Here is a 23,822-nt window from a genome sequence, read left to right on the forward strand (position 1 = left end):
ATTAATGAGTGTATAGTGTAATCTTTCATACAATTTGTGCTAAAAGACATTGTAGCAGCCATTGCTGCAAGATAATTAGGAATAAGGCAACCGGTTTGAATATGGAAACAACTTCAGGGCTTGATGATGAATTGATTCAGAGATTTTCAATTTATCAAAACCGTTCATGCATTAATTGTCTTAGGACCACCTTTATGCTTCTCGTTGCCTGCAAAATTTAAATTTAGAACTGAAAAAAATTCAAATGTGAAACATTAACAGTTTAGGAAATCTGAGTCATTCAAAAGCAGAATAGTTTTACAACTCTTTTGTCCATGCATGTATCTTCCACATTATTTGATGTTGAACATTGTGATGAATGATTGAGCAGAACCATGGTTATGATCAAGGGAATATCAGCTTTTCCTATTTCATACTTGTGCTTTTGAGCTAACTTAATTTCTAAAATATTGGCCTGGAAATGGCATATGCTTTAATTGTAATGATTAGACAGGCAACAACTTGTGATATTTCAGATGTCAAGTTTACGATCTCCCTATAAGATTGGAGCCATGCCCTCAAAATTCCCTTTGATTTAACACAGATGAGGTTATTAGCTACTATTTCGCTATTTGTCTCCTTGGTTCCTGAGACCAGTAAACATTTCCAATGGAGCTAAAATCAGTTGTTTGGATTATTCTGAAGGATGTTTGGCACTTGTACGCTTATGACCATCAGAAGAGTGTGCTTTTGGAATATTTAATATTAAAGTTCAAATATTTAACCCGTATAAATTATTTTTTTTTATTGGAGTAAATTCATGCCCATAGGTATCCAGTTTTCTTTAGGGATACTCAATCTGTGTTGTAATTGATGACTCAAACTTGGATTTGTTCCATTAATACTGAAATTCTTTTCTCTTCCACTCTGTTTCTCCTTTTATCAGCTTTCAACCACATACTGCTGCATTTCATGTCCTCAACTACCTGCTGTAGTTGAATCATTCCGCCTTGATGTCCTGCATGTCCCTTCAACTTTGCAGTGAAGATCTTGCCTTTCAAAAATAGCTTCTTCATGAGTTTGCATGTCTAAACAACAGCTACTACTGCTTAACTTTGATGAAATACCCTTATTGCAGTAGATTGATTAGCAAAACGGAAGCCCATGGATTAAATGGGCAGTGGCTGCATGGATGCAGTATTAGTTAAGGCATAGAAAGCAGAGAGCAAGAGTAAATGATAAATGATTGTTCTTCAGACTGAAGGGAAGTGTGCAGTGTTGTTCCCCAAGAGTTGGTGTTGCGCTTTTTCAAATATATTAATGATTTGGACTTTGGTATACAGAGCGTAATTTCAAAGTTTGCAGATGACATGAAACTCAGAAACATGACAGTGAGGAGGCTAGTAACAGACTTCAGGAGGATATTACAGATTGGTGAAATGGGCACATGTCAGATGAAATTTTACTTAAGTGTGAAGTGATTCATCTTGGTATGAAGAATGAGGAGAGGCAATATAAATTGCTAAAAAAGGCCTGCAAGGAACAGAGAGATCTGGAAATGGATGTACACAAGTCTACAAAGGTGAGAAGTTGTGAAGGTTATTAAAAAGGCATATGGGATCCTTGGCTTTTTAAGTACAGACATAGTTCATAAAAGCAAGGAAATTAAGCCTCTACTTAGAAAACATTGGTTAGCCTCCAACTAAATGTGTTAAATTCTGGGCACCACACTGTAGGAAGGATGTCAAAGCCTGAGAGAAGTTGCAGTGGAGATTTACTAAAATGGTACCAGCAATGAAAAAACTACAGTTACATGGAGGGATGAGAGAAAATGAAGTTTTTCCCCTTAGAACAGAGAAAGTTAAAGGGAGATTTGATAGACTTGTTTAAAATTTTGAAGGGTTTTGATACGGTGAAGCTGTTTCCACTGGTAGAGGGGTTGGTAACCAGAGGACACAGATTAAAGTTAGAAGCAGAGGCAGCCTGAGCAAAACATTTTTATGCAATATGCTATGAGATGGAATGTGCTGCCTGAAAAAAAATGATGGAAGCATATTCAATAATGACTGAATAGCGAATTGGTTAGTTAACTTGCATGGCTATGGGAAAAGAGCAGGGGCATGGGGCTAAATGGATATCTGTACCAAAGAGATGGCATAGACTCGATGGACTGAATGGCTATCTTATGTATCATTCTATGGTTTTACAATTCTTAATAAAGGTAAAGTAGGATCAACAGACATGGAAGATCCTACAGCTTGTTCACCCGGCCCTAAATCTCATAGGATGAATGGGACTGAAACCCTATAGGGTTTATATGGTAAACAGATATAAAAGAAATTACTTCAGAAATTTAATTTCAAAAATATATATTCTCCATAACTGTTTATTGAACATGTTTGTCAACAGTTATGGTGAGCATAAATTGCTATGGTCTAAACACTTATTGTTGCAGCAAGATTTCCTCTTGTTTTAAATGTGGAAACGCACTAATTTAATATAAAGAAGTGGCATTTTTCTTTCCTTCTGTCTTATCTCATTATAGTACGTATGTGCTCAGACCGACTCCAACTCATAAAAGAGTGCATTGCTCAATGTCCGACAGCCTACAAACAGTCAAAAAAGCTCCTGGGGCTTGCAGATTTGCTGAGAGTAGCAGGTAAGTGCTTGTTCTTGGTGATCTGTTGTTATGACCGGTCCCGGATGAGGTCCCCAATTTGTTAAATTCCTGGACGAGATCCTCAATTTTTTATGACTGGGACGGGACCTCAATTTTGTTATGATTCCTGGTGAGGAGGAATGAGCTGGCTCCCCTCTTTGTTCAACCCCGTCGGTTGGTTGCAACAAGATTAGTTTAAAAATCCTTTCCCCCTGGATACCTTTTCCCAGTCCAAATGTATTTACTTGTAATAAGGAGCCAAATTAACCCTGTTTTCTTGAGCCAAAGAAAGAGTAAGTTTATTAGTTGCTAAAACCTGAGGAAAAATAATAAAATGACATGATGCACACATACACACATTGATCAGAAAGGAGAAGTTAAGAGTCTGAATAAAAGTTAAACAATATACAAATCAGTCCTTGGCTTGTCCCGTGAGGTATAGATGGTGGTATGTTGCGGCCTTTAAGTTGGGTGATTTCGGTAGAGCTGACTTTGGCAGATTTGCAGTCTGTTGGAGACACTTGTTGGCTTGTCCCAGTGGGAGGAATCCTGGTTCTCTCTGCATGTTAACTGAAGAGGCTGCCCTGTTTCTTTTTGCTTGAGGTCTCTGCTGGAACACACTTGACCCCCGCCAGCAAAAGAGAGAGAGCGAGAAAATCACCTGCTTGCCTTTGCAGGGGTGACTGACTGGTGTTGTTTCTTGTTTCTGTCACTCACAAACACTGGTCTGCAGCCAGCTGTTTAACCCATTTTTCTTGCATGTTCCCAGGAGGGGAAACAGTCATGTCTTGCTCCCAGCGTCCTTTTTTTTTCATCTTGGACCATTTTACACATTCTGAGATATAAATCAACAGGAGATGGATTTTTTGATGACTGCTGAGATGTGGGAATCAGTGCCCATTGTCTTCACAAGCACAGGAGATCATAAGTTCCTTCTTTTGCATTTTCCATATCTTCCTTTCAAGTGTCTGTTTGAAGTAGGCCATGACATATTTCCAGGTGCGCCAGTCCGTTTTCTCTCAGGACCATTCTGTCAAGTATAATCCACATAGTAATTTTCCAGAAAGTGGTCACTTTACATTATCAGCCATCTTTTGATCAGTCTTTACTTGTATTTCTTTTTAAAACACAGGTCTTCCTTAAAAAAAAAATTCCACATGCCCGTAGGTAGTTGGTAGCAGTAGTCTGCTTTTGTGATACTGTTCTTATCAGATGAGATAGCATTTCAGTGATTTTATAAAGGTATAAGTAATTATTGACAGAAACCTATTCACTTGACTCTGTACCTTTGACTAGCTATTGTGATTTTTGTTAAATCAGTATTTTAAAGTATCAGTATGGAATATATGTCACAACTTACTTTAGTTTGGAAATGTGTCTGTATTTAGATTATTATGCTAATCTTGTCATTTCAAAGTTTGAGACCATTCCTAGCAGATGTTTTAAAATTCATTTTAAAGCAGGTCATTTAGTTAGAAAGTCTTATTATTAAGTATTATATTATTTTCTCTTTGTTTTTCAAATATAAACAGGACAGGATAAGACACAGAGGAAAGGACAGGTATTGGTTCTCCTGGCTGAACAGGCCCTTCAGTATCAAGATTATAAAGCTGCCAGTATCCATTGCCAAGAGCTTATGTCTGCAGGTGACTTCTGTATTTTGATTGTACTGATTTTATATTGTGCTCAAAAAGGGGGATTTAAGTATCTTGGTGTTATTTTTCTGATCTCAATACTCAATCCTGCCAATATTAAAATTCTGTACAAGTGGATTTTGAACAGGGACCATTATTAAGTAAATCTGTTTAAACTCAAGCAGAATGGGATATTCTAGTAGAACTTGAGCAATGCAAATGTCTTTTGCGTGACATTTTCCTATTAGTTTCTCTTCATCTTTTGGTTCCTATTTTACTTGCTATGCTTAATTTGCCTGTATTGTTATGTGACCCATGAAAAGCTGCAGTGTGGTTGAAATAAGAGGACTGAGCCACCATTTTACATCAAAACTCCATGAAACGCAGCAACACCTACAGATTCTATGAGATATGCACACATACTAATAAAATGGCGAAGCATGAACCTATGTGCAAATTGAATTCTAGGCATGTTTTGTGCTAACAGGTAGCAGAATCAATTGCACACTCCCAGCAGACTGCCTTTCAGCGATAATTTCTTAACATCTGCTGCATAAGTAAATGTAAATGAAAGTTATTTGTTATTATAAAACACCTTCATGTTTGATCACTCAAAATCTCAATCAACATGTAGGCGCATTTAAAATTTTTTTTTGAACCAAGTAGTCTTTTGAACAATAATACATCTCTCAGAAGCCTGCCCTGTATTCTAAAATCTAAGTCATTTATATATAGAATGAAAATATATGGCTGCAGTACCATTCGCCACACCTTATTAATCCAGTAATACCCTTTTTGTTCGCTCAACCAGCTCTCAACCAGTTTTCTATCTATCCAGGCCAATGCTATGTGCTTTAATTATAGCTAAATATCATTTGTGTAAAATGTTCTCAATTGTTCTCTGAAAATCCTTCCCTATCTACCATCTCAGTGATGCCATCACGAACTCTATTGGTTGTCAGCCATAGCTCAATTGGTAGCACCCTCACCTCTGAGTCACAAGGTCCTGGGTTTAAGTCTCACTTCAGGACTTCTACACAAAAATCAAGGCTAACAGTCCAGTGAATTACTAAGCAACATCATACTGTTGGAGGTGCCATCTTCTGGATGAATCGTGAAACCAAGTCTGTCCTTCAGGTGAATGTAAAAGATCCCATGGCACTATTTCGAAAAACAGGGGAGTTAGCTCTAGTGTCCTAGCCAATATTGATCCCTTAATCAACATCACAGAAACAGATTATTTGGCCATTATTGCATTTCTGTTTGTGGGATTTTGCTGTGCACAATTTGGCTGCCATGTTTCCTACATTACAACAACTACTACACTTCAGAAGCACTTCACTGGCTGTGAAGCGCTTTGGGACCCCTGGTGGTTGTTAAAGGTGCAAGCAAGGTTGTTAGTCTTTCTCATATTTTTGTCGTCTTCTGCCTAAAGGGGAAAGATGTGAGAATTGAACACTGCATAAAATTGAGTCATCTCTTTCTCCATTCCTATGAAACGAGAATTGGCACAAATCTGCACCGGAACAACTTTGTTTTTAATCACACATGCATACTTTTCAAACCTTTACCAGGCCACATTTCTTCACTTTAAAAAAAGCCGTGGACCACCAAGTTTGTTAAAATAAAATGAACATTGGTACAGAAGGTCAGTCGCGGGTTGAATTGATATGTTGAAACACATTGCTTTTAAACAGGCTGCACAATATATAAGCTACCTTTCAATGTCAAGTACTGTGCAGAAGGTTGGATAACTAGGAAACAATGAAGCGGGCCGAGGAGCCCTCTTGTTTCGTACAGTAAAGCAGCATTTAATCTCAGTCATTTTGGCAATGGAAGCTACAAGCTAATTGTACTAAAACTATATCTTATTAAATAAACAAAATCTGTTCAATACCTGGTGGTCTAACCAGGCTGCTTCAGATGCTGAATATGAGAGAATTATGGTAAAAATGTTTCAAGAAGCAAACTGATAAGAGAGTCTGGCAGTCGCTTATTCTGTCCAGCATCCATAAGTAACTCCCTACTTAACAAACGTGAACAGTGAGCTTTTAACAGTGCGTCGATCACATTGAATATTAGCTTAAATTTCAACATATCCTTGTTGAAGGATTTTTAGTTGGATTGGAACAAATTCAGTACCGCTGACTATTATAAGTTTGTGTCTTTTCCTCATCAGCACATGCCTTGCCTACATTCCTAACCGAAAGTATGAAATATTTTCTGTGGGGTGTTTGCCAGCATTCTAGGGATTTCTCTAAACGTAGATGGCAGGAATAATGAATATCAATAGCAAGTCCTAGAAAGGAGCTGATACAAGAGGTAATATTCATAGACTTTAGGCTCAATAAATTCTGTCCTATGAATTGACCTCACATACTGTGTACTATAGTAATCCATCAGAATGTCTTAACAGGTTTCACTGTTATTAACTTCCCACCTTTACATGTTTTTCACGATTTTCTCATTGCAGAAGCATTTCCATTTTCTTATTGTTTATATCTATGCCAATTGTCTATCAAATCACCTTTTTGCTTTTCCCAATATTCTTTCATTTCCATTTCCATTCATTTACAAAATCTTTTCATTTTCTTTTATATGAACATGCAAAGGCCAGCTGAAAAAGACCAGCTGAATCTGTTAAGCCTGTCCTTCACAGACATGAATATAACCAAATACACAGTTAGCCTGCCTCCATGGACTGGTGATACAATCTTGAGAGACAGAAACACAGGCCTTTCTATAACCCTTTTAGGTTTTAATCTTGTACTGAAAAAAATGTATGCATTATAGATTTTGTTTTGTTTTCTATGACTTTTAAAAGCCGTCGATTTTTACTTAGCATTTTTCCCTCAGTTCTCTGTAATACCTAGATCTCCTTTTTTAAAGTTTTGAAGCATACCGAATAAATTGGCTATTCTTTTTACTCCCAGGAATAATATTGATTAAGGAGGAATTGTGTACAAAGTGACAAAATGGCAACAGGTACTTGTGTGCCTTTTGTCGAAAAAAATAAGTAAGACATTTCGGCTGCATTTCTGTAATGAACTAAAGTTAAGAATTATGATGCCAAAATAGGTGATGACCCATCTTTAATTAATAAAATGAACAGGTGGATGTTTATTTTTCTCCCAAAGGTTACAGTGCTGGTTGGCAGGTGTGCAGCAAACTGGGGCAGTCAGATGGGTATCATGACCTGACAACTCGGCAGGAATTAATGGCCTTTGCTCGCACTTATTGCCCTCCTAATGTTATCCAGTCTCTTCTAGCTGTCAGCAGCTCACTTCAAACGCAGGTATGAGTGAATAAGCTTTATACTAATGAGAACTGAGGAACTTTGGAGGGCATTAACTCTTGAATATAAAGACATTTTCACCTAATGCAGTCCATCCAATGTTTGATTTTCTAATGAGAAATAAAAAAAATCCTAATGCAGTCTCCTGAAATGTGTTCAGGAGAACTTCTTTGATCAATATGTTCTCGCCTAACCAGAAAGGAGGCATTGCTGGTTCTGGGAAAAGAGATGGATCAAAGTGTTTGTGGGGGAACACTTGAATAAGAGTGATCATTATATTATATGGTTTAGATTAATAATGGAGAAAAGCAAGGAATTATTTAACGTAGAATGTCTAGATTGGAAGAGGCTAATTTCAATGTGGTGAGAAGGGATATAGGCGGCGCAAAATGGAACCAAAGACTGACAGGAAGAACTGTAATGGAACAATGGGTGATCTTTAAGGAAGAGATGCTTCAGGGGCAAGCTGAGTACATTGCAACAAAGGTGAAAGGTAGGGCAACCAAAAACAAGGCTCTTTGGATGATGAGGGAGCTAGAGATCATGATGAAAGAAAGAGAGGGTGTATGATGTTTGTCAGGCAAATTTTTCAAGTGAAATCCAGGCCAAATACAATAGTTTGAGAGGGGAGATGAAAAGAAAAATAAGACTGGCAAGGAGAGAATACGAGAATAGGGTAGTAAGGGGTGGAGTGGGTCCTATTAGAGACAAAGAAGGTGCTATATGCTTAGAGGTGTAGGACAAGGCTAGAGTGCTTAATTAGCACCTTGTATCAGTGTTTACTAAGGAAGAAGAATATGACAAAATATCAATAGAGGCAAAGATGGTAGAAGCAAAGGATAGGGTTTAAATTGAGTAGGTGGTGGTACAGGAGAGGCTGGGCTTTCCTTTGGGTAGAGAAGTCACCTTGTCCAGATGGCCTGCATAAAGGTTACTGAAGGAAATGGAGATGGAGATAGCGGAAGGGCTTGCTGTAATCTTCGAATCTTCTGTGGATATGGGCGAGGTGCCAGAGTGCAGAGTAGCAAATATGACACCTTATTCAATAAAGGGTGTAAAGACAATCTTAGCAACCACAAGCCAGTTAGTTTAATATCAATAGTGGTTAAGGGTTTAGAAATAATAATCAGGGGAAAAAAATCAACTGCCACTTGGAGAGGTTGGAGTTAATTAAAGATAGCTAGCATGGATTTGTAAAAGGCAAATCATGCTTGACTAATCTAATTGATTTGCAGATGAAGTAACAGAGAAGCTTGATGATGGGAATGCGGTGGATGTTATCTATATGGATTTTAAGAAGGAGTTTGACAAAGTACCACATAAAAGGCTGATTAACAAAATTGAGGCTCATGGAATAGGGGACTCAGTATCCAGTTGGATAAAAAAAATTAGCTTAAGGACAAAAAACAGCAAGCTGTGGTAAATGGTTGTATTTCAGAGTGGAGGATGGTAGAGGGTGGTGTTTTCTAAGGGACAGGATATAAATAAATAGGCTGGACAGACAAGTGGCAGATGGAATTTAATATAGAGTTAATTAGGTAATTTTGGCAGAAGAGATAGGGAAAGACAATATTGACTTAATGCACAGTTCTAAAGAGTATACAGAAACAGAGGGAACGGGGGTGCATGTACATTGATCTTTGAAGGTGGCAGGAAATATTGAGAGAGTTTACACAGCATATTAGATCTTGGACTTCATAAATGGAGGCATTGAGTGCAAAAGAAGGGAACTTATGCTGAACCTTCACAAATCTCTCGTCAAGCCCCAGCTAGAGTATTGCATCCAGTTATTTTAGGAGGGATGTGAATGTCCAGAAAAGATTTACCAGAATGGTTCCAGGAATGGAGGATTTTGATTACAATGTTAGTTTACAAAAGCTGGGATTATTCTCCTCGGAGCAAAGGAGACTGAGGAAACACTGATAGAAGTGTACAAGATAATGACAGGTTTGAATAAGGTAGTCAGGGAAAAACTGTTCCCATTAATTGATAGTACAACTGACTAGGGGACAGTGATTTAAGGTTTTGGGCAAGAGGTGCAGAGTGGGAATGTGAGGAGGAACCTTTTTACATAGCGATTGCTAATGACCTGGAACCTGCTGCCTGCAAGGATGGTGGAAGAGGAAACAATCAGTAATTTCAAAAGGAAGTTGAATAGGAATTTGAAGAAAATAAACCTGTGGGGGTATGGGGATAAAGCAGGGGGATGGGACTGATTGGATTGTTCCATAGAGAGCCGACATGGATTTGACGGCCAAGTTACCACCTCTGATGCTGTAAATGACTCTATGACAGACTAAAAGAGGCACTAGTAGTTGATGGAGGAGTATAGATTTCTATGCTTGACCATAGATTGTGAAAGATTTAGTCTATAGTGTTGAGTAACATGGCTGCTGCTGATTATGGTTTGGGCTATTCTAAGTTGCTATCGTAAGTACTCAACTACTTTCCGTTTCCCTCCTTCCTCTTTCCCCCACCCTCACCTGTCCCCCAATTGCACAACTGCTCTTAAGTTCATTTTTTGTTCATTTGTTTATTTGCATTTTTTGGCCTTTTGTTTCAATTAAACAGCGCTGCTATCATCTAATTAATTTCTGATGTGAAATCAAAACTGATTAAGAAAGAGAAAGTCTAGCTGGCATAATCAACAGAAAAATCAAAGAATATATCTAGATATTTTGCTAGTCTTTAATTCACTAAAGTATAGTTCAGATCCATGTCATTGAGGGTCCTTAACAATAATTACTATGCATTGCTGTTGGAAGTATGTTGAATTTTTGAGGCTAAATGAAATGTGAAATTTGTTCTCGGTCTATTAATATTCACCTTTTCTCACGATGCAATTTGACATCAAAGCAATACAAAAATGTACTCACCTCTAAATAAATAACTTAAATGCTAATTTGGATAACAAAATTGCATTAAACAATGAAATAAGTTTTATTGAAATTATTTTTGTCAGATCATTGAAAATTGTTCTCTCATGCCATAAATGTTTGCTCAACCGGGCAGGCAATTGTGTATCTCCTTACTTAACCAGGTTGAAGCATTGATCATGAACTGCACTGAGTCTGAAGTAGGAGTTGTACAGAAATCAGGTACAGAAAACAAAATAAAGGGAGGGAAAGAAAAAATTGATTAAGAAAGAGAGAAGCAACAAAGGAAAACAAAAGAAATATTAAAAAAAAATAAATCCCCAACAATTTAAAGCTGAAGTAATGAAACTCCATATGCATCTGCCTTGTAGTAAGGAACTTTTATGGAGATCGATAGATTTGAATATTAAATCAGACAACAAGATGCCATTTTTGGGAAACTTAATTGCAGAGCGCACATTTCCTGGACTTTTGAGTCTAACCACACATCTATCCTCACAGGAAGTTGCTGGGTGATATACACAAATAATGGGTAATGCCATCAGCTTCATGGTTATTTTGACAATAAATTCCTGGACCTATATCTTTTTGCCAAGATATGAAGTCAGTTTTCAATTTGAGCTCACAACCTGAAGAATCAGACAATGCAGCACCATGTTTTTAATTAAGCTTTGAATCAACGGCCAGAATTTTTCGCTGAGCGGGTGGGCGGGCGTCCCGATGTCGTCGCACACTTGCGCGATATTTTGGTTGACGGGCACATGCTAAACTCAGAGGCGCGCCCATCAACAATTAAAATGTCTATTAAGCCCATTAACGGCGCAATTAACTGGGATTTTTCGCTGCGCATCCAACGTTACGGTTGGCGGGCGGGCGAATTGGCCAGATGGTCTTTGCATTTTTCAGGAAACCTCATCCAAGGGCAGGATGAGGTTTCCGTTATTAAATTTTTAAAAAATTATGCACAGAATTTTTATAATGTCTATGCTCAGGTGACTGTTTGTGTTGCATGGACATTTTTTTGCCAGATTTAAAAATCTTTATTTGATATTTTTGAAGTGTTCAGCACCCTGAAGCAGCTCTCTGCCTTCAGGGAGCTTTCTGTGAGCGCTCCCTTGCGCCTGCGCTGACTTCTGCACACTCGCCCTCCTCCCACCCCCAGCCCAGGCAGTGATGATCATTTCGGCGCGTGCTTCACGCTGGCTGGCCGCTAATCGGCCAGCCAACGTGAAATCGCGGTCAGCGGGTCCGCTGCCCGGCCGGTCCCGGGCCCACCGATCACGCCTGCGTGCCGACCTAAAAATCCTGACCAACATGTTTGGAATTAATGTTGAATGTAGCACTTTCAAGTTATGCTGATTGTTTGCTCCATTTATCAAGGTGTTAGACAGTCACAATCAAATTATTTCTATGATGTGAGTTTTTTTGTGACTCACCTCTCTATGCGAAATTTTCATTCAAAGAAAGGTAGTTTCTCATCATTCATAAAAGGTTTTATATATTTTATCCTGGAAAAGAACCATATACCTGTGTGTTTATAGTTAATAGTTTGTTGAAAGCAGTCTCTCATATAATTGCGTGGTGCTAAATCACTGCTTTGTGTTTTGTTCATTTTATTGCAGATTTTGTATCAAGCTGTGAATTATCAGATTCAACCATCAGAGAGCAGCGAGTCTATAAATTCTACAGGCCATGCTCAGCAGGTCAGAATTGGCATGACTTAAAACAGCGTGGCTCTCACCACCTTTCTGAAATAGAATTTCACCTTCCCATCTCATGCACAAAATAGACTATTATTGTCTCATTACCTTTCAGAAAGATGTGAATAGTAAAATGCAGCATTATTGTTCTTTTTCAAATAATTGAATTTTCAATGTACCATCATTCAAGTGGCCTGAAATTTTTTACCATTAACAGCAACTTGCATTTATATAGCACTTTAATGTAATAAAAAAGCCCAAAGTACTTAAGGACTGCAAATATGATACCTGCCTACATCTTAAATCTAACAAACAGCTTACCAAATATATTTCAGCTTTTACAATTCAGTGAGACAGGATAATGTGTTGTGGTATGTCAGATTTCTTGGCAATTTTTAAAAAATGTTCATTACCTGGTAATAAGCAGGAAAGAATAAGATCAGCAAGTGTTATACGAAACAAAGCAGCCAGTCAAGGAGAGGTCAAGTCAGATGAGATGGATATTTTGGACTTTTGCTTGATGACCATTGAGAGGATTGGGGAAAACGTAGTGCAAAGTTTTGCCCTCTTACACTATTAGTCGATTCACAACATTATAATAATGGTTTGAATCTCACCATTATAGTGTGAATTCACCTTTTTAAAAAAATATAATGGAACAATTCATCTCTTTTGAGTGCAATAGCTTTATTAGGACCCTTTTTAAAGCAATAATTATTTTATTTGATTTGAACTTTTAGACTGAAACACAAGCTTCAACTAGTTCATCTACTGCCCTGCTTCAACGAACAACTGCAAAAACCATGGAAGTTCTCAGTAATACTTCCATAACGACTAAGGCAGTGCTGCATGCTGTCAGTGATGCACAGTGGTGGAAGAAGTCGCTAAGTTACCTGAGACCTTTACATGTAAGGTTTTTTAATCTTAGCTAAAGAGAAAGGAATTAGATGCTTTAATTTCTGTCATTTTAAAATGTATTTTTCCTGTAGGACCGAGGGCCAGAAGCAACATTAAAAGGTGTGGCTGGTGTAAATGGAGATTTGGAAAAGCAAGGCTGTCATCCTTTCTATGAATTCCTCATTGATGATCCCTTTGTTGACAAAGTAAGTCAAACAAGCAGTTGAAATCCAAGATTTGCATTAATGACCTTTGAAAGCTAAAGTGGTCACCCCCATCAGTACTGAGGAGTTGCCCTCTACCTTTTGTGGTAGGCAAGGTTTAACTTAGACAACAGCTGAGCATAACATTGCAGCAGCAAATCATCTGTCCAGCACCAGCCAACTGAGATCTATTTTCAGTTTCTATGACGAGATAAGATTCAGCAATGTTCTCAGCCACCCCTTATTGTCAATCAATTATTTTTAATTTGGCTGCCAGTGAGTTTTTAAGTATACAACTAAGTTTTCTCCCAGAAGTAAATTCCCATTATCATTTGGAATGAAAATGATGATTTGTTCAAAAATGAAGGTTGAGTCATCGCTTCAAGTTAGATATGTGCATAGAGCTCTGGCCTTTAATAGGGATTGTACTAAACTACTTTGTCAAATGTGATAACTGTTCATTGCATGTAATTCCAAGGCTCATTGAACTCCAGTGTCTAAACAAAGATTAGGAAATGGCTAATGGAGTGCATAATCCATAATTACCACCTCTTTATCAAGAAACCCAATGGGTTACCTTGTTGATTTAATTGGGCATCCTGGGGAACATGTTCACTGACGGTATGTTTAAAGCTGATGTATAGAGTTGAATGCTTGTTCTCAGGACTTGACCCCACTTGGGGTGAAATGCAGGCCAGGAACCCACAAATGTCAGCGGTGGGACTCACACGGTGATTTTGAAGGAGACAGTCAATTAATTTGCAGTTTCATCTAATTAAGGGTAGCAGGGGGGCTCCAGAGTCTGGAGGGCCATTAGGCACTATCAGATCACCAGCCCTTCCGTCAGAGATGGCAGATGCTGAAGTAGGTAGTGAGGCATGAAGGCACCTCCATTCCCATTCGCTGGCCACAGATTAGGTAATTAAGAGGACCAGGAAGGTCAAAGCCTTCAGACATCAGGGGAAAGCCCTATCCACTGCGGTTGCAGCTAATTTTTAGAATGCACCCTTTACCTCCAAGTAGATTGGAATCTCTGGCTCCGATTTCTACCAGCACTGTCACTCAAGGCCACCAACGTTTCATGGACGGCATCCTGACATGACAAGTACTCTATATGCCGAACTGAAAATACGATCGGGGTTGAAGTATGTCCTTACTTAAGCCCTCAAGGGACTTAAGATGTTACCGGCCACTTTCGGAGTATACAGGACCTGCCATCTCTTCCAAAATCACTGGAAGGTGGGACTCCGTCAGAAAGCCGGCACGCTATTTGAAGGTACAAAATTGTAGCCCCATACACCTCTGGTCCCACCTCCTCAGCATATAGAAATTCGGCCCATGGAGTGACACTGATTCATTTTCCAAACACTACTTCATGGACTTGGCAATTGTAGATGATGGAACTTCTCATAGACGTATCCTGGTAACCAAAATATGCCGTCTTCTAGAAACTTGGGCCAGATTTTCGCTATCGAGGCAAGGAGCTTGAGTTGGAAAATTTCCTGACTCGGCAGACCCATCTCGGTAGAAGATATAGATAGATTAAGTGAGTGGGCAAAGACCTAGCAAATGTAGTATAACGTGGACAAATGTGAAATTGTCCATTTTGGCAGAAAGAACGAGAAAGAAGCATATTATCTAAATAGTGAGAGATTGCAGGGGTCTGAAATTCAGAGGGATCTGGGTGCCCTAGTGCATGAATCACAAAAGGCTGGTATGCAGGTACAGCAAGCAATTAAGAAAGCTAATAAAATGTTATAGTTTACTGCAAGGAGAATTGCATACAGAAGTAGGGAGGTTAGCTTCAGTTGTACAGGTCACTGTTGAGACCACATCTATAGTACTATGTACAGTATTGGTCTCCTTATTTAAGGAAAGATGTAAATGCATTAGAAACAGTTCAGAGCAGGTTTACTAGGCTAATACCAGAAATGGGCGGGTTATCTCATTAGGAAAGGTTGGGCTTGCATCCACTGAAATTTAGAAGAATAAGAGGTGACTTGATTGATACATTTAAGATCCTGAGGGGCCTTGTCAAGAGTGGATGTGGAGAAGATGTTTCCTATTGTGGGGGAATCTAGAACTAAGGGTCACTGTTTAAAAATAAGGGGTTGCTCATTTAAGACAGAGATGAGGAGAAATTTTTTCAGAAGGTTGTGGAACTTTCTTCCACAAAAGGCAGTGGAAGCAGGGTCTTTGAATATTTTTAAGGCAGAATTAGTTAGATTCTTGATTAACAAGGTTTTCGGGGGTAGGCAGGAGCTTACAATCAGTTCAGCCATGATTTTATTGAATGGTGGAGCAGGCATGAAGGGCTGAGTGGCCTACTCCTGCTCCTAGTTCATTTGTACGTATGTTCATATGTTGAGGTTAAATAAAATAAAGGTCTAAGTATATATTACAACCCTCATAATATTACAAAAATTCCCATTCATGAAAGCCCATTCAAAATTTATAAATCTTAAACCCTTAAAGCCAAAAAATCTTCTATTCATAATGCCTCATCAAAGGCCGTTAATCCTTTAATAAACTCTTTGAGCTGTCAATCAAACTGTGAACTTAGGACCTCCTACTGAGATAATTATAGCTTGTGGAAAACAGCCAAGCATCCATGATGAATAGCCCTTGGAGAAATGTCAACAAACAGCTATTGTACCTGCTAGAAAATAGTTTTTTTTCAAATATCGCTGACACAGGTAGTCTTTTTATTTTTAAAGGACTGGGATTTTAAATAACTTCACATCGTGACAGTTCTAATCACCTTATCTGCTTTTCAAGATCATTTTCATTTACTCTAAAAATTCATAATTCCCACACTGCTGGCTTAGGCCCTTGCTATAGTGAAAATGGGGCCTGTTTGAACTCAGCACTGAGTCAAATGGCCCTGGTAACTTTGGGGTTTCCCTCATGTGTGAGTCACACCCTGTCCCCCTCCCCCTGCAGGCTAAAATGAGATCTGTCTGAAATAGGGGCAGGATTTCGCATCCCAGTCCTGCCCACCATTTTTAAAGGTCCACAGAGTTTCCATGACTCCACAAAAATCCAGGCCCTAGTTACTGTTTCATAGTTTCCAGCAATGCATTAAGAATTATAAATAAGAAAGTCAGGAAGGTTGTGTTCATTGTTTGACTCACTGTCCACCAAAATATCCTCTTGAGCCTTGCAGATGGCTCAGATAGTAAAATTTAATCTTGTTAGTCTCTGATGTTCTAAATATTTTTTCTTTCATGAAGGATGAAGTAAACTACGCTAGTTACCAGTACAGTGCTCTGGAGAACTTTGCAGAAGTCTTGCTGAGAGCTGGGAAATTGTCTGAAACCAAAAGTGAAGGGGAAAATCTATTTCCTGCCACAGAAGGTAAAATTTACCCTCAAAGCACATGTTGAAAACGGTATCAGGTTTTACACCACGTTCAGTTCTGAAACTTTTGTTTACTTGTGCCACAGAAGTGTTACTGATAGTAATACAAATCATTCTCGGGTATTCCTTTAACATATATAGAAATGTAAACAATACATGATGAAAAATCATGTAGTGCAGACACAAGGTCAAAAATGTTACTTTATCCAGCCATAGAATGCAGTTATGTGAATGTTAATTTTTTGAAACTTGTGCGAAGAAGATCTATCCTAACTTTCTATTTGTTGCTAACCTAAGCTATTGAACGTTTACACTTCTGAAAAATAAATCAACCTCATGGTGGCGGGCAGTTGTTTACCTGTCACTTTTGGTGAAAACACTCTAGTTAATAATATGGTGACAAAAGATTTGTTAAAGAACTGTTCTTTGTGTGATTTTTGTTTTCATCCCATTGATGGCAGAATATTCTATGGTATATGTAAAAGTAGTACATGAAAAACGAGGTACATCCTACCAAGATAGTTGACCTATCTTACTTATTTCCCAGCACATAAGTGAAATAGTGTTTGAGGATGATGCCAGTATCTGTGTTTATATTTAAAAAGATTGTGAGTGTGTGTGCGTTTGCATGCAGCCATGTGTGTGTACATGTGACGTGTGTGTGTACGTGTATTATCTGAACCATGTGCATTATATAATGTGAGTTAGCTAGTCAGTTCAATGTCTGATCTTTGGGTGGTTTTGAATCCTATGGAAAAAAAGAGGCATTTCAATTGAGATCCAAAATGACTTAAACTACAACAAAGCTTGATGCTATCCTTGGATCTTGTTTACTCAGAAGGTATGTGCTGATTCCAGCACTTATTTGACTATTTTGTGTAAATTTCAACGTTTTCAATTATTATACCGAAACATAATTATAGAAGGGGTAAATACAACTTTAGTGGGGATTATTTAAATTTACAGCTCATTAAATTATATATCACTGTTCCGATTACAAGAAACAAAACTGCTGGATAAATTACTATCCATTCATAGTTTTGTTTATGTGGTGTGGAAGTCACACATTATTATGTTTATAAGAACATTGAATAATTTCCTTGGAATCTCTGATATCTAATTGATGGGCCCTCATCTATTTAAATTATGGTTCAATTGGCAGTCATTGAGAAAGTGGAGTGCCAGAAACTAAAATGGTATCACTGCTGTTCAATAAACCATCCATCAATAGAGACTTTTCCAACAATAGGAGTTGAAATCTTAAGTGGATTTAGTAAACAGGTCATTTTCTGGTTGTATTAACTGTGTGTGTCATCAGAACTAATATGTTTCTCCTACAAATCTATTGGACATGTCACTAAAGCATTTTATTTCTGTAAATTGGTTATTTAATTTTTTTTTAAGTTATCTGGCGCCATTTAAGAGTTGAGGATAACTTACAGTCCTTGGAAATGAATCAATAGCTTTTTTTTTAAATTGCTCGATTGCTGAGAAATCTGAATATCCAATTGGATTTCATTTTTGTGTCTTTAGAAACAATAGCTAGACAGCATTATCTAAATGAACAATCTCTAGATAAAAGATTTGCTGTATTGAAATCAGAAATTATGGCCGGAATTTTCTGGCCCCATCGCGGCAGACCCACCCGCAGGAGATTCGGCGGCCCAGCCAAAAGTCCAATGCCTTTCAGCGGGACTGCTTGAGCCCAGCAGTGGGCGGGGGTGGAAAACCCAACCCTATGACCTTTTCAGTAAAGACAATTCGAGAGAACTGGATGGCACAGCAGATTGAAATACTAGCCTTTCATTTTTAGTGAATGGATGTAATTCCATCCAAAGTTGATGGGATGAAGCACCACATCTATTGGTATCGGGTGAAATAATTGTTGGCAGATCTAAGCCTTGTTCCTAGTGGGTGTGACTTACAGCACAAAAATATCTATAATTCAGAATTCCTTTACTGATCTCACTCAACTCACAGCCCACAGTGGTTGCTATGAGAAATGAAAATGTCACACAATGCCGTCGGGAATGCATTTTTGGAGCTTAGGTTCATTTTTAGAGCAGTGAAGAGGATTGATCCTTTGTATAATCCATCTTGCACTTAAAGAAAGAATGTCAAAACAAAGTGGGCAATTCTGTTGTCCGGCCCAGTATTCCTCTTCGGCCAACACCAACAAAGAAAAATCAGGTTATTCATCATTCGCCTTACTGCTGTTTATGGAACCCTGCTACTACATTCACTTGCATAAGACCTCTGTGCATTAGAACTTGCCTTATATAATGTTTTATTATGCTTCTCAGAAAGATCCCAAAGCACATTTAAGTGTCAGACAGTAACATTTTGCTTAAAGCAGAGTTCCACAAACAAAAATGAGACAGATGACCTGTTTGACCAATATCTGTCCAGACTAATGAGAAGCAGTGTTGAGTTACTTTTGGCTCAATTTGCTCACTGATAAAGCAAGAGAAGGGGTGCGTACAGAGCCCAGTTTGCTGTCACCCAATGCTGGTTAAAATTTTAATGTTAGAGAAAAACCCAAAGGACAATCCATTCTTTACTGATACCAGAAAAATTTTTTAAAAATTGTGAGATGAAAATTGATAATGAATTTTACTATGAAAGGCTAGTCAGTGTGTGCCATTCCGTTATGATCACAATTGGAACACAAGTTTTATTATGAGTCGAAACTGCTGGATTATTGAAGATTACTAAAATGGTCCATATTATTCATTTTTAATTCTCTACTTTCTTTTGACAGTTCTTTTGCAACTAGCCAGCAATGCTTTACCCAAGGATATGACCCTGGCCCTAGCCTACCTTCTGGCCTTACCTCAGGTATAATGCTGAACATTCTACTTAGGCATGTAATGTGCAATTTCCTTTATGTTCCTGCAACCCTTCGAAGCCTTCACTTGAAAATATATTATTCCCAACTTGATCGACTTTTTAACTTTACGAGAAATGACTGCTCTGCTGGTTGTTCAGCTATTGCGGAAGCTAGGAGACTGAAACATGATAGCTTCTGCTTTTGGTCTCAGCTTCTAACAGTCAGTAAAGGGAGGTAAGTTCAAATATTTGAGAGTAAGGCTTCTAAGTAGGCCTCACCTTGGAGCACGATAGCCAATCGAAAATAATATGTTGCCCATATGATGCTGAAATTCAAATAAAATAAACAAATACAAGAAAATATAGTAATGACTGTTTGGTGCAGTGGGTTAGAAATCTACAGCTAGGGTTTGAATCCAGCTCAAGCTTATGGGGTAGAATTTTTCATTCTAATGATCTGTAAGGAACTTGAGAGCTTAGTGAGTTGTATCAGCTCAGTACTTGGTTGATATCCACAGTGTAAAACTGACCGTATCTCAGCACTTCAGCTGAGAATATCGCTTAGAGAAAGCTATCAAAATGCTGATGTGAAGAATGCAAATGTTGCACTGTAGTAGTTGGAACTAAGACCTTCCGCTAAACTGTTCTAAGTTTGAGCTTGCATTGTTTGTACTGATACGCAAAACATGACAAAAGTTAAGTATTACCTTCAACATAACCTTTGAATATATCAAATCAGTGGAACATCAGAGGGGCTCTGTGTCTCCGGCTATTGTTGGGTCAAATGACTTTGCCAACCATATCTATTCATTAGACTTCATGGCCTCATCTTCCTCCCTATTTCTATAATCTCTGCCAAACTTACCACCACCCCTTCCAAATACTGACCTACATTCTTCTGACTCTGGCCTCTTGTGCCTAACCGCCCCCTTCACCCCACTATTGACGACAGTGCATCCAGGCCCACCTTAAAGCTCACCCCTTTCACCAAGCTTTTAGCCATCACTCCCAAAATCTTCTCCTTTGCATTTTTTCTGAATCATAGAATGATGAAACCTGGAAGACCATTTGGCCCATTGTGCCTTGTGTTGGCTCTTTGGTAGAGCTTTCTAATTGAAGCCATTGCCCTGTAAATTATACTTCTATGAAAGACCAATTAATATTTTTGCACATTAAAATCCCTATATAAAGGCAAGTTGTTGTTTTTGTTTCGTTCTTGTTAGTGATATGTTTTTGGCTGCTTTTCTGTTGTCTAACAATCTTATATTTTTAATGTCTAACGTACTGAAAATAACTTGTATGAGGTTTAAAACTATGACTTTGTATTCTCTGCTGGAAAGTTGTCAGAATCTATTTCACAGATTTCTTCAATCAAGTCTAGGCATCAAGTAGCATTGACTTTGATTTGCTCAACTATTCCTATCTAAATCGGCCACTCGAGCTAATTCTGATTTGTTAGACAAAATGCATTCAATTGGATCTATCAACTAATGTAAAATTGGTGCAACCTTCATATACAATATAATTATTCTGGTGCTATAGAGCCAACAGGCTTGGATCACTACAGATATGAACTTTAAAAAAAAGATTGGATGTTCTGTGGAACCCGCAACCAAACAATCACAGTGCAATAAGCATCAATACTTCAGTCCTCCCTTCCACTTAACCTCCTGGAAGAACTGAAAGAACAGCTTAAAAGAAACCTTGGTAAATTCAGGGGAAAAAATAACTGAAATTTCTCTCCAACTCTTTAAGATTATCTAAACAAGGCCAGGAAGGAGTTGGCAACCATGGGCTTCCATGTATTGGTCCATGGTTATGCTTGGCAAGTATCTAACTCTACACACAGCACACTGACAATGATGGGCAGGAAAAGACCCTCTGAACCTCTGCTTCATCCAGCCTTCCCAAGCATTTTGGATACATTATGTATTACGATATATACGCTTTCCACCCAAAACAATATGATCTCCTGGGAGAGGCGGAAAACCATATTAAAAATCCAAGCCGTTTTGAGGGGAAGAAAATATGGGAAATTCCTCTCTGACCTCGTAGGTGATCAAAACTAGCCCATGAGATCACTCTGGTTCTGCAGTTCCTTTCAGTGCCCATCTTTTGTAAGAGATGTTTCTATTTGGGGCAAAAATCAAGTCCAGCTCTTGCTTAAAGGAATTCGGCAAGTCACCATCCACCAGCATGAGAAGTGAGCCTGTTCCAAAAGATCACAATTCGCTGGGAAAAAACCACCTCATGACATCTGACCTAGATCTGGCCTTGCATCACTTAAAATTGCGTGACCTTCTGGTCCCCCCAACCTAACTAATAGGAACAAATTGTTGTTACAGTTGAGGGGAGGTGATAGGATAACTTTTCCCCTTTGTCCTCACCTCTTAGTTATCCACAACAAGATGGGAATTTTTGAGGGAGTTCTAAACCTTTTGAGTGTTGTGACTTTAAAGAATAAACACACAACAGGCTTACCGGTTAGCTTAAATCAGAAGAAAAGATGAACGTTTATGGTGGTGTCAAGATAATTGGTAAGAAAGTAGAACTGCCTATTCATAGGCATGAATATGGAAGGTGACTCTTGTGTATTTGGATTACGTCACCAAGGGATATCAGGTAGATGAGGTAGAGAATGATCTTTGGAGGATTCCAGAGGTAACAGCATGGGGGTGGGATTGAAGTGCCTTTGCTGGTGATTCCCTGGATACAATTGGATAGGCAAGAGTGGAACCAAGTAAGGGTAGTCCTACCCAAATAAACAATGGAAGAGAGTCATTGAAGTAGAATTATGTGGCTAACTAAGGCTGAAGAGAGGATGAGGAAAGATAATACACCCACTTACGATTCAGAGGATGTAATTTTTACCTTTGGTTGGTGCAGCGATGAAAAGGTTCAAAAGGAAATTGGGGGAAAGATGGGTATGGTTGTGTGAGGCAACAACATGTTCAAGGATTTAGGGGAGGAAAGGAAGTTTGTAGATGGGACTTCAGTTTGCAAGTTCAGAGGGGTGAAAGTGTTTTTTTAGGAGGGAGTTGATGACACTGGTTTTGAAAGGGAGAAGGAGCCATTTACAATGTTAGCTAGAATGGGGGGTTTCCGCAGGGGAAGCTTGGTGGTCAGCGTTTTAATGTGACTGACAATAAAGAAGCAGGAGCAGGGTGTTGGGTGTCAAGATGAACTCAGAGTATGAAAGGAGGTGAGGTGGAAACAAGAGAATGATTCAGCCCTGTGCAGGGGAGCGGTTTGATTTGGTGAGAAAACAGAATGCTAAGGGAAGCAGTAAAGGTATCTGTGGGCTTAGTCAAGAGGAATTAGAGCCTGTAATGAATGGTAGGAGCAAAAACAAAACAAAGGATGGTTTGGAGTAGGAGTTGCAAGTGTGTGAGCACTCCTACTCAAAGGTAGAAAGGAAAGGAGCCATGAAGGAAGGAGAGGAGGCAAGAGAGAAGGGCCCAAGAATTAAAAAAAAATAGAGATAATGGTGTCTAGTCAGAAGCAGCAGTTAAAATACACACAAATGCAGTAGAATTCAGACTCTACGTATGTTTCCCAACAAACATTTCCACCTAAAACAGGTGATGTGCAGCAATAACAGACATTTACTATCAATGAGCTAAAAATAAGATCTTAGTTTAACAACATTTATTAAATCTGACAAAATAATTAGATTATAATAACTTAAATGGTTTTATTTATGTTCTATGACGAATTCATGATCCTGTTGATCAGTGTTCAGAGTTGAAGCTTTGCATGAATTTTTAGCATTACTGTTTAGCGGTGATTCTGCTTTTTTAAGGTTGTCCCTTTAAGAGCTTCACCATCAACTGAAATGCTCAATATGCTGCCAAGGTGCAGAATACATTAGAATGTAACAACACGGAAATGCACCACTTAGTCCATCAAGATTGCGTTTCTAATTTTCTCCTTGTCCACCTTGACTAATCCCTCTCTCCTGCTCACTCTCCCTCTCTTGCATTCTTTCTGTTTTTCAAGAAAATGGACAGTTCCCTTCGATAAGTATTTGCTTGCGGGCTCTTTCAACAACAGTTTGTGGCAGTGATTGCCACATTCTAATCATGCTCAATGCGGTTTTTCTAGCTTCCTTTTAATTATTTTTGTAATTATCCCTGATTGACCTTTTAACAATCAATGGAAACAACATGTTCCCACGTATTAGCAAAATGTTGAGCGCACAGATGTATGAAACTCTGCAGCGTAGATGTCAAATTTGAATCATATCAGGACAGAGTAGGAGGGATTGCAATCTGCTTCGCTTGTTGGAGTAATTTTGTGTCATCTAGTAATAGCTGCATTTTAGATGCTGCAAATGTATTTTTTTGTCATCCTTTGAGCCTTTTACAGATGCAGCAACCTCTAGAAAGTG

General features: G+C 38.5%; 1 protein-coding gene across 2 annotated transcripts in view; it reads left to right on the forward strand.

Annotated features, from left to right (window-relative positions):
* The window catches only part of nbas (NBAS subunit of NRZ tethering complex), a 248,466-nt gene that overhangs the window by 137,953 nt on the left and 86,691 nt on the right, over positions 1 to 23,822 (forward strand). For both annotated transcript variants that reach the window (XM_078541594.1, XM_078541595.1), the window contains exons 32-39: positions 2,525 to 2,638; positions 4,171 to 4,284; positions 7,410 to 7,567; positions 12,066 to 12,146; positions 12,884 to 13,051; positions 13,133 to 13,246; positions 16,477 to 16,600; positions 19,365 to 19,441. In XM_078541594.1, the coding sequence (XP_078397720.1) occupies positions 2,525 to 2,638; positions 4,171 to 4,284; positions 7,410 to 7,567; positions 12,066 to 12,146; positions 12,884 to 13,051; positions 13,133 to 13,246; positions 16,477 to 16,600; positions 19,365 to 19,441 (950 nt within the window). The remainder of the gene's footprint in view (positions 1 to 2,524; positions 2,639 to 4,170; positions 4,285 to 7,409; positions 7,568 to 12,065; positions 12,147 to 12,883; positions 13,052 to 13,132; positions 13,247 to 16,476; positions 16,601 to 19,364; positions 19,442 to 23,822) is intronic.

The sequence above is a fragment of the Cetorhinus maximus genome, chromosome 5 (genome assembly GCF_964194155.1).
Source record: "Cetorhinus maximus chromosome 5, sCetMax3.hap1.1, whole genome shotgun sequence".
In the NCBI taxonomy this organism is placed as follows: domain Eukaryota; kingdom Metazoa; phylum Chordata; class Chondrichthyes; order Lamniformes; family Cetorhinidae; genus Cetorhinus; species Cetorhinus maximus.